Source organism: Micropterus salmoides, unplaced genomic scaffold (assembly GCF_014851395.1).
Source record: "Micropterus salmoides isolate LMB-PRFRI ecotype aquatic unplaced genomic scaffold, ASM1485139v1 Ms_hic_scaffold_6, whole genome shotgun sequence".
Taxonomy (NCBI): Eukaryota; Metazoa; Chordata; class Actinopteri; order Centrarchiformes; family Centrarchidae; genus Micropterus; species Micropterus salmoides.
This window is the reverse complement of record NW_024044348.1, coordinates 15,714,525-15,732,427: the sequence shown is the minus strand read 5'-3', so window position 1 is coordinate 15,732,427 and position 17,903 is coordinate 15,714,525. Positions and strand designations below refer to the sequence as shown.

Below are 17,903 nucleotides of genomic sequence, written 5' to 3'. Positions count from 1 at the left end.
TGTTCCCACCAGATACTGACTGCCCCCCCCCCATACAGTGAAATTGCACATTGTCGAGTGGCCTTTTAATGTGGCCAGCCAAAGGCACACCTGTGCAATACCCATGCTGTCTGATCAGCATCTCAATATGCCACCCCTGTGAGCTGGATGGATTATCTCAGCAAAGGAGAAGTGCTCACTAACACAGATTTTGACAGATTTGTGAACAATATTTGAGAGAAACAGGCCTTTTGTGTACATAGAGAAAGTCTTAGATCTTTGAGGTCAGCTCATGATGAATGGGGGTAAAAACATGCGTGTTGCGTTTATAATTATGTTCAATGTACACACACACACACAGATCATGAATTATGTGCAGAAATACAATTAAATTATAATACCATTAAGTTATTATTAGTGTTAATGAATGCCAGGTAACTGATAAAAAAGAATGAATATTTGCAAAGCTGAACCAATGCTGTTTTACATATAAGCCACAGTGTCTTGTAATTTCCACGCGATCATTAGTGTTCACTCCTACCATGTCCTGCACTGTGTGGAAGTGGTGCTCCATTACATATTGGAACTTGTTACATCCACTGGCAATTTTGTTTCTGGATAAATAAGCTTGAAATCAAGTCTTGAAAGTGTCATGCTGCAAAAAGGCAGCTGTTACAAGGCCCGGAGCATGTGTAAGCAAGGAAATATCAAGACCCAGATGGTTCCTGTCAGTCCAAGGCTCCTGGATCTGCCCTCCATTTCTGAATCCTTGGCAGGTGGATAATGGTGATGACGCTGTTGTTTGTGATCATCTGTCACATCTGGACTCACTGAGGAGAGAGCAGAAACCAATAGACCAGTCAGAAGAATGCTCATTATCAATATAACATAATGGAAACTGTATTGCTGTCACACAGTCCAGGAAGGCCAAGTGCTGTACACATTGAAAAGGACAGGTGCCTGCAAATTAGGGTTTACAGGAAACCTACACACAAAGACCAATACTTACTTTTCGATTCCCACCACCCACTGGAACATAAGCTAGGGGTCATCAGAACTCTGCACCACAGAGCGAACAACATACCAACAAGTGCACAAGACAGAGAGAAGGAACAGAACCACCTGAAACGGGCATTTACAGCCTGTGGGTACCCTAAATGGACCTTTGTGAAAAAAGCCACAAAATCCAAGACGAAGACCAACACTACAGGGGATGAGGAAAAGAAGGTCAAACGCGACAACATTGTGATTCCATGTGTGTCTGGAGTATCAGAGAAACTCAGGAGGATTTTCAACAAACACTACATCCCTGTGTTTTGTAGTGAACCAGCCAGTGTTGGTTTAATTATTTTATGCCAAAAGGGAAGAATCCAGAATCTCTCTTTGTCTCTCCCTGAGAGACAAGGGGGGGGGGGGGGGGGTTGAGATATCAACCCTCAACAGACAGCTGAAGTACCCAAAAGGAGGGATTGAAAGGTTTGCTCCACTCTGATTGTTAAAATGACAATATTAACCTTGTCCAGAGACTAACCTCATCCTGAACTAGGCGACCAGGACCTCTTCGGACAGAGGTCAGGAAACTCTAAACTGCCATGGCAACCGACCTCACCCTGCCAGTTACCTCGAAGCATCAAAGAACCCTCTTACTATTCACACCCAGTTGGGAAACTTGTGAGGAAAGCCAGACACAAGAGAAGGAGCAGCCACAAAATTCCTTTGTGTGAACAAGAATGTTGTCTCCTTATAAACCTGCCTTATTACTTTGTTTGAATTAAATAATCTTTAAGTACTTAGAGGCCTGTCACTTCAATTTGAGTAGTTTTATTACTATGTTGTAGTTAGAAACTATGTTGGAAAGAAGGAACCATAAAGAAAGTTAATTTAAAGAGCTTTAATCCTCTACGCTCACAGTCATTCCTGCATTTAATTTATGTTGTAACTAATGATTTGTTCCCAGCACCTTTATATACTTTTTTAGAAATTATATGATACAGAAATATTATAAGTTAAATAATCAGAGGGTCCCTCAGGTCCTCTTATGGAACCAGTGCCCCCCCAGAGGACAAATTACATGTCATTGTTAAAGCCTTTCCTTCTGTAATGTATTTTATTGTTTGGAATCTGAAGCCATGTTCTTAGCTGTCAATATTCTTCAGGAAGTTAGATTTAGTTAAGATGCCCTTTCAGCTGCTCTGATCCCCATGAAATGTTTAACAATAACTTTTCTTTTTATCAAATGCTTAAAACTCAGAACGGTATAACTGTTTATGACATTTAAGAGTTGATTGTGGAAAGGTATTTGATTAAAAACGCACAAATAGACTTTAAAAACATATTAAGGTTAAGACACAGTCTCAGGGGAAACAAAGCCCTCCCCCTGGGAACACGGCCCAAGAAATAAAACAAAGTTAAAAATTTAACTTAGTTATGATCACATAACTTGTGTTCATTTGTTATCTTGCTCCCTTGTTTAATCATTATTGTTGTATGTCTTTGATTTATGTAACCTGACTGATTGATTAACCTGATTCCAAATGATTAGCAATTATTAACTAACTGATCACTAGTGAGTAATTGTGTAATTATTAGAACCATACCCATGGCGTCCTGAAACCTTGAACGGACGGTAGGCTACTCAGGTGGTGCTCCGAAAACGAGTTCTTATGAAATAATATTTCCGAATATTATTATTCATAACTTTATTAACCAAGAGTAGGTTTGCTATAGTTTTTTAAACCCGAGAACACTCAAACAGATACAGGTACACCCCAAAGACTGCACACCCAAACACAAGAAAAGCAATCTAGCGTATGCTGTCCAATGCAGTACGGAACACACAGACCTGTACATTGGGAAAACTAAGCAACCACTATACAAACGCATGGCTCAACACAGAAGGGCTAACTCCTCAGGTCAAGACTCATCAGTTTATTTTCATCTGAAGGATAAGGGACACTCATTTGAGGATCTCGAGGTGCACATTTTAGACAGAGAGGATGGATGGTTTGAAAGAGGTGTCAAAGAAGCCATCTACACTCGGGTTGAAAAGCCGTCGCTGATAGAGGAGGGGGTCTACGCCACCACTTATCCCCACTTACAATGCTGTCCTTTCATCACTTCCCAGGAAACTGAACAAGCATTACCTCTTGGCCTCAGGGGAAGATACTAAAGATGGTCATTCAGACTTGGCCACGGGTGGTTCTAACGACCATAACGACTATCGTTACCACAGCCAGAAGCACTAATGAACCAGCAGTATCGATGATCCTGGCAAATAATCCCACAGAGGTTAAATAGCTGAGTTTCCCTACCAGTCATTTCAGAACTGTAGAAGTCTCGAAACGTCTTCTAGTATCTTCAACCAGATCCAGTTGCCCTTTAACTTTCTTTGGATACCAAAACCAACAGCGTGTTAGGCTCTCAAGACTTTCCGACTATCCTCCTCTGTCTGTGGTAAATTCTTTTGTTTTTAGAAGATTCTTCAAATACCACACAGCAGCTGGGAACTGTAGTTTGTTAAAAAACTTTACTTGAAGCTGTTAAAGAGGAGTAAATTATGTAATTAGTGGGAACTACTTTAAGCGGCGGATTAATACACATTTTGTGTTTTAATGGCATATGTGGGATTGACATAAAATAAACTACAAGGAGGACCAAATGCACCTCGCTTTTGTGTTTCAAAAGGTTTTGGAAAACAATGGCACAGAGGAAAACGCTGTCTCAGGTTCTGGCTTTACCTGAAATATTAGGATCCAGTCATTGTTAATTAACAGGTGCAGATGTAACAGTCTTGTTAAAGGAAAGGTAATTTTAACTGAATTTTAAAATCATGACTATAAACTTAATGAAGCTGAGTATAAACCAGTCTAGTGTACCAATGATTTACAACATCCCCTTAACATGTGTATCTGCATGTACTATTCCACCTGCAGTTCGTAGTTGCTGTTGATGTGATGTTGTAGTACTTTTCGTATTGTATTTTTGCACTCTACACAGTACAGGTTGTACTTTTTTTTAAAATGTGGGTTTATAACTACGGTGAAAGGAGTCAAGTTATCTAAAAGGTTACTTTTGATGTTGCATATAGAAATATATAGATATATAGAAAATAACAGTCTACACAGTGCTTGCAGTTGCAATACTTCAATAATATTGAAATGGCCTTCAGAAATATTTGCTTTTCATAATGCATATTCTTGTGGTTTATCCTGATGACTGTACTGCTGCTATTTTGCACATCCTCTCATTGCTAACGACCCTACCTTGTTTCACAGTTTACTTTAATTAATTTTATACTTACAGAATCAGAAGGAGCTTCATTGCCAAGTAGTGTTTTACACTTACGAGGAATTTGCTGTGGTGATAAGGTGCTACACGTAGACAAACATACAGTCAACATAAATAAATGTGGAAATATATAAATATGGAATTGAAGAACAACGTTGCAGATATATACATGGGCATTATTCTGGGTCTGTGCTGTGCAGAAGTAACGTAACGGAAGAGAATATTGTGTACATATAAATATATAAACTGACAACATAGAAATATACAACAACAAAGATCAACAATCAACAACAAATGTGCGCGACGTGCCAGGTCTGAGCCCGACACGAGATGAAACGGTATTTACATGTGCAGAGACATTTGTATCGTTTGCAAGGGGGGAGTGTCAGTGGGAGACCCGGGAGAAACTGTTCTTGTGGCGAGAGGTTTTGGTCCTGATGGACCGCAGCCTGAGGGGAGTGTCTGAAACAGTTTGTGTCCAGGGTGGGAGGAGTCAGCTGCAATCTTTCCTGCTCGCCTCAGAGTCCTTGAGGCGTACAGGTCCAGAAGAGAAGGAAGATTGCAGCCAATCACCTTCTCTGCAGAGCGAATGATACACTGCAGCCTGCCCTTGTCCCTGGCAGAGGCAGCAGCGTACCAGATGGTGATGGAGGAGGTGAGGATGGACTCAATGATGGCGGTGTAGAAGTGCACCATCATTGTCTCTGGCAGGCTGAACTTCTTCAGCTGCAGCAGAAAGTACATCCTCTGCTGGGCCTTCTTGGTGAGGGAGATGAGGTTCAGCTCCCACTTGATGGTGCCCAGGAAGCGGAAGGATTCCAGAGTGGTGAATAAGGAATCACACAGGATGATGGGGCTGTGCTCTTTCTTAAGTCCATGACCATCTTCACTGTCTTCTGAGCATTGAGCTCCAGACTGTTCTGGCTGCACCAGGTCACCAGATGGTCGCTCTCCCACCTGTAGGCGGACTCGTCTCCACCTGAGATGAGCCCAATGAGGGTGGTGTCGTCCGCAAATTTCAGGAGCTTGACAGACTGGTGACTGGAGGTGCAGCTGTTGGTGTACAGGGAGAAGAGAAGGGGGGAAAGAACGCAGCCTTGAGGGGAACCAGTGCTGATGGTCCTGGAGTCAGAGACATGTTTTCCCAGCTTCACATGCTGCTTCCTGTCCGTCAGGGAGTCTGTGATCCACCTGCAGGTGGAGTCAGGCACGCTCAGCTGGGAGAGTCCTGCAGCAGGGCCGGGATGATGGTGTTAAAAGCAGAGCTGAAATCCACAAACAGGATCCTGGTGTAGTTTCCTGGGGAGTCCAGGCGCTGGAGGATGAAGTGAAGGGCCAAGTTTACTGCATCATCTACAGACCTGTTGGCTCTGTAGGTGAACTGCAGGGGGTCCAGGAGTGGGTCTGTGATGGATTTTAGGTGGGACAACACTATCAGAATCAGTTTTATTGCCAGGTATGTGTACACATACGAGGAATTGGACTCAGGATTGTACATTGCTCATGATGTGCTTACTTATACAATAATACAATAACACAATAATAAAATAATAATAAAATCAGACACAAACTACAGAATAGACAACACTAATATACACACTATGAACAAAACAATATAGACATATTGACAAATAGTGCAGTGATCAGAGTGCAAAGGATGCAAGAGTAAACTATTCTCATTATGTACATGTTGAAGGTGGATATGATATACAGGTACACATACACATGTACACATGTACACATGTACACAGTGTGATGGAGCATAGTGCAAAGGATGCTGGAAAAAATAAATAAGACCTTGTGACAGCTTGTGACAGTCCCTGGTGGGACACTTAATATGCTGTCTGTATTTTGGAAGTTCATGACTGAGGTTTGCTTTGTTAAAGTCCCCAAGAACTATGAGCAGGGAGTCTGGATGTTTTTTCTCCACATTAGTTATCTGGTCGGCCAGGTGTAGTTAACGCCTCACTAACACAGGCCTGAGGTGGAATGTAAACAGTGACCAGAACAAACGGAGAATAAAAAGGTTTGCAGTTTATAAATAATGTCTCTAAGTGAGGCCTGCATGATTTCTTCAACACTGTGACATCTGTGCACCAACCTTCCTTTATATAGAAACAGAGTCCGCCTCCCCGTGTTTTTCCCGTGAGCTTCCTTTCACGATCTGCGCGGATGAGATAAAATCCCAGTAGGTGAAGTGCGCTGTCCGGGATGTGCTCCGTGTACAATGATACAACATCTACAGTGATACAATTCTCATTTTGATTATACAAACATATATTCTTTATTAACATGTTGGTGCTAACAGATTAATACAGTATCTAAATCACATAATGTATGTTAACAGAGCAGAAAATGTCAAAATAAAAAAACAACAGTCAAACTGCTGAATAATACTGATCCTGTTTCGTTGTCAATCCATCACAGCTTGACTCTTTCTTTGACACTCTAGAAAAGGTTTGGATATGGGGAGATACGTTTATAAAGGGAGGACATTTTAAATTAGCTTTTGCCTTCAATAGAACTTGCAGATCCTTGTTAGTGCAAGTGTACAGAGAACATTTAAAGACAAGATACTGGACATATAGTCTATGAGATAATGACTTAAAGCTATAAAAATTGAACAACCGCCTAGCTTTGGTTCCCCTCTAACCTTCACATCATATACTCCAAATTGTCTCGACTTGAACTCAAACACTCCAAACTGTCTACACCTTTGAAATTACACCTTAACAGCAACGGATATCAATTCCGACAATTCCACCACACCAGCTGTCAACATCTATCTTGCTGTTCACATCTCTGTGGAGACCTCAAGTGTTGAGGGGGGAAATTCAGTGTCCTCTTCTGAGTGAAACAGCGTGTCCTGTTTAGCCTTACTGGTGTTACCTCAGTACACCTAAGACTCCATTTTGGTTCATCCCCACAGGGAAAGAGTGAAGCTGAACCCCAACAGATGACCAGCTGCTCCAGGACATTAGAATTTCTCACTTAGGCCCAAGGGTCATAAGTCTGTCATGGGCAGGATTAGTCTAACCTAGACCTTTCAAAGTCTATAAATGCTCTGTTATCAAACTTTATCTTACCAACAGGCCGGCTGCAGAGGCCATTTGTACTCTAGACTTCAATTCGACTTTTTATGGTGCAGCAGAAATAGCCTATAATTCCTTTCCCGAAAGCGGGATCCACAACAATTACTTGTTGCTGTAAGGGCAGAATTTCCCTTGGAGGATCATTAAAATCTTAAATCTTATTAACATTTTATCTAATCTAATCTTATTGTTTGCCATAAAATTAAAGTTTATGAATGGCCACTTTTGATTTCTAACTTGCAGATTTCACCACATTTTAATATGTTTTTAATTAAGAAAAACATATGTTTATTTTAACCTGCCTCTCCTACATGTAAGGGCCCATACATGAGTTACCATTGAAGCACCTGAGTGTGGCCTCAAATTAACTGCCTATTGATTCACTGCTGAGGAGTCCCCAGGACAGCCATTTGAAGGTCTACAGCTCACAGATAGTCCGTCTGAGTTTTGTACCCAAGAGCACTGAACTTCAACACCTCAATCAATTCCTCTTACCGAAGCTTCAAGGTTTCTAATGCAGCAACAAGCTGTAGACAGAATGACAGAATGTATCTTTCAGATGAATAAATTCTGCACCACTGAAAACACTTTTTTCATTTTAACTGCAGAGGAAACACCAAGCAACTTATGCCAAGAAAATCAAACCTAGCAGGGCTGAAACAGATCCGTATACCAAGTGGCTCCCGTTAAAAGGTTTTTAATAGCTGTAATGTTTCGAGAACAAGGCTCTTTTTCAGACTGCTGATAAATACTGAGAGTTGTGATCTCAAAGGCACACACAAAAGGAAAATCACAGTTTATAAAAAGAAAAATACATGTACCCCCAATAGTTTGTACTCGATAAAGGACTCCGGCTAAATAGCCGTCAAATATTACCTATTATTTTAAGGAGAAAATAAAACCTCACACAAAGTCATGAACATGAGGTCTGAACTCAATATGTGTGTATATATACAGTGTATTTAGCACAATACAGATGCAACTAAATAAGGAAATAAAATAATTAAAGTATGGATACATTAAATAATACTTCAGAAAAAGTTTAGAAAAAATATTTAAATGATCTTTTCCCAATCTGTCCTATTGGTAAAACCTAGTCAAATTGAGGCTCCATCCTTATACTTTCCGTCAACTCAACAACTTGTTCAGAAGTCAGCCTAAATGAGTTTAAAACATGACACCACTTTCATTGAGTAACTTAGCAATAGCAAGATGGAGACCACTTTAGAGAAACTTTCCATCTAAAGAAAAACAACAGAGTAAATTCAGCAAAATGACATCTGTATATGTTCAAATAACAAAGCCCTGTAGTGGTCGTAGGAACAAAATGACGTTCTTTAACATGCTATTCATCTTTTCAGTTTCCAGTGCTTGGTTGAACCATTACCATGGCAATTCCCTAACTTCCTGACACAACAGTCACTTAACATTACAGATCTTTGTATTAGGACACTTCTGCAATTCTAAAAATGCATCATCCTGCCAAATGAACATTAAAAATAATCTAAAATCTTGAAATACATTCTCAAACTAACATGCTACTACTAACAGTAATGGAGGTCTCTTCATTTGGCACACACATACTTGATTACAAACACAGACATGTACATGTTACTTAATATCTCACATATACACACAGTATTGACTCCGACTGCATTGCAGCTATTAATAACCATCATCACTGCTGAATCCTCTGGCTATAAGCGGGTTCATTTTATGAATGATAATGAAGGTCCAGGCGAAGGAGCATATTTCCCCTCTAACAGCACAACTACGTCCCCAATATAACAAACCCTACAGAGCACACATGTTTCTTGTGCTACTGGAGAGTTTTAGGCTGTACAAAAATGAGTCTCAAACAGCTAATAGCTGAAAATAGCTTTAGTGGTCTGTCTTTTTTTGGGATCAAAGTATAATGATTTTGGAAATTTGCTTGGAAAGTGCTGCAGTAGTGACATGTTTTAGCAGAGGTGTAAGGATGTTTGAAAAGGTGCTTGGTCTGAAAAGAGACATAGGTCAGAAAGAGAGGCTTACAACTGAAGTGAAATCAATGGAAGCTGATTCCTGAGGACTTGGACCAACATTGATCAATAACGCACTAAGTGCACCAGGAAAAAAGACTGCAAAACAACAACAACAACTGCAGCAATGGAAAGTGCCTTTTGTGTGATTATAAGACAGTCAACATTCAGAGCTGCATGTCCACATCTTCCGCCGGTCTGTTTGAGTAACAGGGTTAATATTATATTATATTATTAAACAGCTCAAGTTTGTCAAACTTCATTACAGCTTCTGTTCCTTTAGTTTAACAGGGTTATTTTGCTATGGAGAGGTATCTTACACAGAAACTCTCAGCTAATCCTATCTGACTTTCTGTGTTAGGAAAAAAGTATTAAACGTAAAAGTATTCATTACAAAGAAGTATCTCTTTCAGACTTGTAATAAATTGTGAACAACATTTGAAAAAGTCCAGGTGGCACTAAATCTAACTACAGTAACTTTATTATACATTCGAGGGGTTCAGTCCGTTTTGTTTGAATAGTTAGACATATCTCCTATGGCTTGGATTTTATCTGTACGTGAACAACAAGGGTTGCATGAGGGAATCAGTAGTATCAAGCAGTGTAGTAGTGAGAACTAATCGCTTTTAAAGCCCAACTAGTACACAAATGTGACTGGGTGTTATGTTAGCTGGTAGCTGAGCCAATTGTGCATCAATGAGCCAGTGACACTGAGCATGAATGAGACAGCTGAGGCTGATCAGCTGATTTGAGCAAGACTGCACTGCTCTGCCTCAACTAATGCAAAGCTCCTAAAATGCATCACTTTGTTGCTGTGTAGTGCTTTGATCTCCGGCTTTGGAGACTTTCATGCTTTTAGATCAGATAAAGGAATAAATGCTATTCTGATGATATCAAACAGGGCTTGTCATCAAGGTGGTACAAGGCTGTTGCCAGGTTGGAGATACAAGATTTAAAAAGAAAAAGGTTTTAAGGCATTTTATCTTATTTGACAATACACAAATAGTATGGAGAGACAAGAAATTGGAATCAAACCGAGAACTTTGCCGTTACACTAGGATATGTCTTAATGAATCTACCACCAGGATACCTCCAAAAACAATGTTTGATTTATTAACTTGCTCATAAATATATCTGTCATATCAATGTAGTAAGGGGGAAATTATTATTAAAACTGAAAGTATTAGACTAAATGTATGGAGTCTGGTACTACCAGAACCCCCAAACCTTACTTGTGCAAATGAACTCTCACAATTACTCTACCCTATGTTATTTGTAACTTTTGACAGTATTGTTCTTATTTGTCATCATGCCAGTCTTTGCATCTGAATTAAAAAATAAAAAGAGTTCATGGCTTTTTATAATAAACACTAATATCAAACAATGTAGATTTGTGAAAAGGCTTCCATTTGGGTAATTTCTGTTTTCAGAGCTAACAATCGCTTTGAGAAAGAGCTGAGACCCTTCAGCTCGCTGTCAACTCCCGCCTGGGGTAGGAGCTTCACTACCATTTAACCACATTGATTTCTGTGTCATTTGACAGCGTTATTAGACTGCCTGCTGCCAGAAATAAACCTGAGAACTGAACCTGAGAGAAGTAGTAGAATCTTATTTTCAGTCTGCAGTGAACAAGTAAAGTTGGAGGGATTACACCAGCATTATATTAAGAAGAAGCAAGAGCAAAAACCAGTGATTCAATTTTCTAATCCTTCTTTTCCTAAATGATTCTATATAGTTTGATGGTAAGAGGGTTAATATTACCCCAGTACCCAGACTCAAAAGACATTTCTGAGTACATTTTAATCCTAAATAAAAATCCAACATTAATACTATGATGGTTGACAGCTTTTGTTTGAGGTAAAATTTCTTATGTCCCATTGTAATGTGCCTATGGGAGTGTGAAAATGTGTGTGTGTGTGTAAAATACCTGTGTTGTGAAAGTTGGTTTGTATGCTTCCTTGCACCGGCTACTTATCATCATCATCATCATCGCAGACAGTGAAAACTGTGATTTCACAATTGCTAAATTGTATGTGATGGTGTCTTGTGATTGTGTCACCTTCTTCTTAGAAAAAAAAATTCCATTTTATTTTGCAAAAGTAGATGACATCTTTTGTTGCTACAAATTTAAAACGTCTAACAGAAGAAAGTGGGAGGAAAGCGTGTCTGCTACAGCCTGGGACAATAGGGAAAAACACAAATCACAAATATGTTTTCTACAAGTAGCTGCTGTTGATCATGATGCACGATGCTAACAAAGCTGGTCTGGTTGGGGGATTAATTTATGTTGTAATGCTACTGACATGTTGTAGGTTGTTTTTAAAGCAATGTAAAGGAATGGGATTTGAAAAATACATTATTTTGCTATGTGTTTTTTTTTTATCAAAGGTCCAGTTATAAATGTTCTATGTGGTCATAGGTCTGGAACAACGGCAACAAAAGCAAAAACAAATAAAAGTCAAGAAGTTGTCAAAACTGTAACAAAAACTTCTAACATTAAACAGCCCATCATGTAACTTTAAACAATATACATTCAAACAGTACCTTACAACCTGGACACTAAAAGTGTTGAGATGTGGAAGCACTAATTAAAGTGTTTGACAAGCAGCTGTGGTAAGAGTTTTTCATAATGTTAATTTTGTCTTCTCTCACTGATATAAATGTGGTGGACAACATATTATAAATACGTCCCAGTATAAGACAACTGTAATTCAACAGCAACAAAAACTACTGGCTCAAAAATGGCCACAAGTTGAATCAATACCTCTCTAAAATACTGTATAACATAAACTGAACAGTATAACATTTAATAAGATCAGATGTTTTGCATTTGGGCACACTAACAATGTTCAAACACAGGAATAAGTGGGACATACTGTAATCCAGATTCCAGTCTGGATGTGGACCTTGGCCCAAACTGAGAGGCCCCTGCTGTTATTCTTTGGCACAAAATTCAAGAGTTCTTCTTCAGATTTATATTATGATATGTCTTGTCACGGCTCACAAACTTGAATACAATTCTACATGTGTGACAGTAGATGTGTTGTTGGCATCTGTTGCATTTTATTCGCATTTAAAGTTGTCCTTATTGTGGACAGTCTGATACACTCCGATACAAACTCCACAATACTGTCGTCCTTTCCGGTATCTCCATTAATCTTGCTGGGAAGGGCTCTAGAAAATGGCGCTTATTTCTTGAACCTGTCTATCATTTGACACAAATAGAAAAAATGTCTATGTCAAAACAGGGGCTTCGGTCCCCTGTCCTGTCCATCAAATCAGACAGCCTAAGACAGGTGTGTGCTGTTGTCATGTCTCAGGCGAAGAGGTTTATGTCTCGTTTTAGCTGCCTGTGCAGTTGCAGATTTCCCTTGAACAAGTGCTTCATCATCAGCCGTCCTGATCGCAATCCAATATCTTTGTCCTGACAGCAGCAGCTCTACTAAAAACCCTTCACTTTAGAACCCTGTCGGTGATTATACAGAAGACCTTGAGAAAAGGATGGGTTAAATTATCCATGTCACGCTATGAAACCCACATACATGCAGACACATCAACCTACCCATTCTCATTTACACACTCACTGCGCAGCTAAGCTTCTTCAAATTAATTGTAACGATTAGTGTATAGTGGGCAGTGCGGTGGTGAAGTGGTTAGCACTGTCGCCTCACAACAAGAAGGTCGTGGATTCGAACCCCAGTCGTCTTGGCCTTTCTCTGTGGAATTTGCATGTTCTTCCCGTGTCTGTGTGGGTTCTATCCGGGTTCTCTGGCTTCCTCCCACCATCCAAAGACATGCGGTTGACTGGTGACCTTAAATTGTCCTTAGGTGTGAGTGTGACTGGTTGTTTGTCTATGTGTGGCCCTGCGATGGACTGGCGACCTGTCCAGGGTGTACCCCGCCTTTTGCCCAATGTCAGCTGGGATTGGCTCCTGCCCCCCGCGACCCTGTACGTAGGATAAGCGGTTGACAGTGGATGGATGGATGATCCAATGTGTATGGCACATAGAGTATCACAAGCAGGATAAGTGTAAATAAAAAGACACATATGCATATTTCGGTGCCAGTTGTTTTTCCCCAGAATTGTTTTGTTTACACAAGAACAAGATCAACTCAGTAGAGAAGCTAGATGAAGGGAAACCCACCTGAGACCTCTTGGAGAGAAGGCTGAGCGCTCCTGTTCTCAAACAATTGAATATAGCTCAGTGGTGAAGACAGAATCCCCTTTCAATTAGATTCAGACGCCCAGAGAAAACGGAATAAATTAACTCTTTATCCACAAAAATCATATCATTTTGCATAATTTCATTAATTTATGCTGTCCAATTATAGTGGTTAATGAATAGCCCGTTTATGATGATATAGCCACCGTGAATGCTTGTTTCTTGTTTTCATCTCGGTTACTCTTTCTCAGTGTTGACATAATCATAAAGGGCCACATCTGAATTCTTCAGTTGCCACATGTGTTGACTGTAGAGCAGTAGGGATGCACCGAATGTTCGGCCACCAAAATTAATCAGCCAAAAATAACAAAAAAAGTACTTCCAATGTTTGGCCTAATTAGTCAAAAGACCAAAGAAATTTTACCAAACAATTACGTTGACATGTCGGCAGTGTGAAAGCATTTTAAAGTGTCAGAGAAAGACGCAAAAATCCCCGTTTGCAGACACCGTTCTGCTGAATTGTCTCCATGCACATCCACTCGATCTTTGGCTAACATCTTAGAAAAGGCAACAAATGGTCTAACCCGCTTTGAGTGTTTCTGTCACTTGTTTCTGAGAAATTTCTAAATTTCTAAATTGGGAGTGCACACATATTCAAGCCTTTATGGTAACGTTAGATCCACTGAAACGGACCAGAGTGAGCTGACAGGCAGGTTAGCGACTTTATCCTGTCATTTTCTCTCTTTACAAAGAAAAGTGTTGCAGTAGGAGTCCTACCTGAAGAGAGACTGTGAAGTCTTCATGTTAGGCGATATGAGAACCACATGCAACATTATTTAACACGTGACAACGTCCGGTTTTCAAAATAAGGTGTTTATACCGTGGGAAAGTATCAAACATATTACATGTGTACATTAACAGTAAATAGACAAATTTACTTTACCGGACATTCTTGGGCCTCGGGCCCACCCATGGTAGTCTCTCTAAATCCTAAAGTGAACACTAACTAAAAAGCTCATTTTGACTGTTTAAATTTTACCAAGTATGGAATGTATCTATAGGGAAAGAATAATAAACAAGGAAAAAACCATTGTGGGAGACAAGAGGCACCCTCTTGCCTCTTCATTCGAACTGCTGCCATCTGGGCGACGATATTGCCTCCCTCTATTTACCAAAAATAGATCTAAATCTTCATTTTTGCCTCAAGCAATTAAGTTTTTAAACAGGTAAGGCACATACATAGCCAAATAGGCAGGATGCTCAGCTGGTCTGCCTAATTTAATCGGTAGTAAGGTGCAGGGCATGGGAAATTATGTGTTAAGTTGTGTGTTTACCAGTATGTTTGAAGGTTCTCTCTGTTGGCGTATGATGTAATGCCTACTTGATTGTTCTGCAAACTAATTTCCCTACGGGGACAAATAAAGAGATTGATTGATTCATTCATTTTTGATCTCATATTGATAATAAATGGAAAAATGTGAATGTACTGTACTTGTTCGGTATTCGGCAAATTTGTTCATTATATTTGGCTTCGGCCAAGAATTTTCATTTCGGTGCATCCCTATAGAGCAGTAAGCAATGTATAGCAACAGGTGGCAATACTAGTGTGCAACACCTGAATAGGTGCAAGGGGATTCTTTAACCAGAATCACATCCGAACCAGGGATTGCACGTTTACAGTAAGAGAACCCTCATTTTGATATAGCGCCTACAGCACAAAAGCTGTGCACACATGTACAGGCCATGTATGCATCATACACATTAAAACAAATGCATAGCATTTCAGCAGGTGTTTCTCCCTCTGGAGCTGTAGAGTCTGAATCTATGATTGGAAGTCAGCTACTGCCTCCCACAATGGTTTAAGCCATGTCTGGCGATTACTGTTTTTATTCTGCGGATGACGGCAGCGGTGGTGATGTTCGTCAGACGTTCGATTTCAAAATACCTGCTGAGGTAGTCACATATGACAATGTAGTTTTCAGAGTTCCATGTGAATAAATCTGTTGCAACGGTCTGCCATGGGTTCTCTGGGATGTCTTGTGAGAGCATGGGTTCCCTTGTGTTGGCATTGCGGTGTGTTTGGCATGTGTCACACGTTGTTACTGTGTCCTCTATTTGTTGACTCATTCCTGGCCAAAACATTATGTCTCTGGCTTGCTCTTTTCCATTCCAAAGTGTCCTGTGTGTTTGCACTGTAGCATGTAGGCTCTGAGTTATTGTGGAATGATTATTTTCTCCCCTTTTAGAAGAAGTCCATCTGCCTCTGAGAACTGGTGGTTCCAATATTCACTGATGTGTGGATGGCACTTTTTCCCCGTCTCTGGCCAGCCTGTCCGAATGACCTGCCCATCCTGAGCTGTGGCTGCTCTGACGTCATCTAGCCTGTCCGCACTTACAGGGGCTGTGCTGATAACAGTGTGTACCTAGGTCTCCATAGCCTCAGATAGTGAACGGTCTTCATCATCCAAGGATTTCCTTGACAGCGTGTCAGCCACTGGAATCTCTTTGCCAAGTCTGTGGATGAGGGTTATACTGTATTTCTGCAGTGCAAGCATCATACGCTGTAGATGTGGTGGGGCGAGGGCTAGTGGCTTGCGGAGTATAGTCTCTAGTGGTTTGTGTCGCCCATAGATGTATTCGTGGAATCTCTTATACCCAAAAAGGACTGCGTAGAGTTCCTTCTCAATTTGGGCGTAGTTTTGTTCCGTGTTGTTGAGAAGCTTTGATGCGTATGCAACTGGTCTGCCTTTCTGTATGATAGTTGCACCGAGGCCGTTCTTCAACGTGTGTCACTTCCTTTTTGGGGTCAAAATAGGCCAACACTGGCCCCGGCTCAGCTATGATAGTCTCTTTCATCTGCTGGAACGCTTTTTCATGTGATGTGTCCCATTTGAACCCTATGTCACGTCTTAAGAAGTGTCTGAGTGGTGCAGTTACCTCAGCTAAGTTGGGAGCGAATCTGGCGAAGTAATTCACCTAATTGCCAAGGATCGTCTCCAGCTCTGCCTCGTTCTCTGGAGGTGGCATGTCTCTGATGGCTTTTACCTTGAGGTGGTCTGGTTTCAGGCCGTTGGCTGTGAGTCTGTGTCCAAAGTAACTCTCTTCAGACACACAGATGCACCATTTGTCCAGGTTCTCTTCCTCTGTTTTCTTTTTAAGCGTGCCTGTGAACATGAGCTCGGCATGTTGTTTGAATCGCCACCATGCGTCCGGTAGATTGGATGCTTCCCAATCCATCCGCGGGTTCGGGACATCAAAAGCCTCCATTTCTTATTCCAAGTGGGCTCGTAGTCCAACTACTCACTCTGACACCATGTTGTGCTTGCCTGCTTATCATAAAAAAGTTTGGGAGTTTATTCTAGTAACTTTCTATTACACATCCCTTGATTTCGTCTCTTTAACTTCCGAACTCCCTTCCAGTTCCTGGTGTTACAAAATAAAGGTCCTGCCTCTGGCAGTGGTACTAAACAGTCCAGTTTCTACTTATTAAAGGGAGTTTTTCACTGTTGCCAACTGCTTGTTCATGATGGGAATTCTTCTCTGTAAATAATATTACAAAGAGCACACTCTAGATGAGAAGTGCAATGAAATAACTTCTGTTATGAATTGGCACTATATAAATAAAATTTTATTAAATTTAATTAAATTGGGGGGGGGGGCTATGTTGAGTGACTGATTAACACATATTGGGTGCACTTTTGAGTATTATGGCAGCAGGTCAATGCATATGGGATTGACTCATTTAAAGGTTCAGTGTGTAATATTTCTGAGGATTAATTGACAGAAATGCAATATAATATCTATAACTATGTTTTCAGTGGTGTGTAAAGACCTTGCATAATGAACCAGAGGGCACCCTCTTCTATGGAGGTCGCTGTATTTTGTAGTATGTTTCTACAATAGCCAACAAGGACAAACAGCGCTACAGAGCACGTTTCGTCATCACGGCGTTCTTCTTCTCCTTGTATAATTCCGGCAGTGTAGACACCGTCACTACATTAAATGAGTCCGTAGAAGAAGAAGAGGAAATTAAAATAATAATAATAATAATAATAATAATAATAATAATAAACAGTCTGTGAGTACTCCTCTGGTTTATTAGAAGTAAGAAGAGAAGTGACATTTGGACAAATGAACAAGCACACACATTATTTAGCATGAGAGCCTGTCAGCTCTGTCTTCATAAGATGAAGCCAGAGGAGTTGGGACAGATACAGACAGCTGACAGCAGAAATCACGGATATAATCGGTGTGGATTTTTCCAGATGGAAGGCTTTGATGTGGGACAGACGTTTTCAAAGCGGAGCTGAAGTTGTCTGTTTTCTGCTGGACAGGTAATTAAGCTTTAGCTAGAAGCTGGC

The 17,903-nt window shown here is 40.5% G+C and overlaps 1 protein-coding gene across 1 annotated transcript in view; it reads right to left on the bottom strand.

The window, feature by feature from the left end:
• Window positions 1-371: 371 nt before the first annotated feature.
• Window positions 372-17,903, bottom strand: part of gpc5a (glypican 5a) — a 142,351-nt gene continuing 124,819 nt past the window's right edge. Inside the window, exon 9 of the mRNA XM_038701276.1 lies at window positions 372-809. Within this exon, the coding sequence (XP_038557204.1) occupies window positions 652-809 (158 nt within the window). The 3' untranslated portion in view covers window positions 372-651. The remainder of the gene's footprint in view (window positions 810-17,903) is intronic.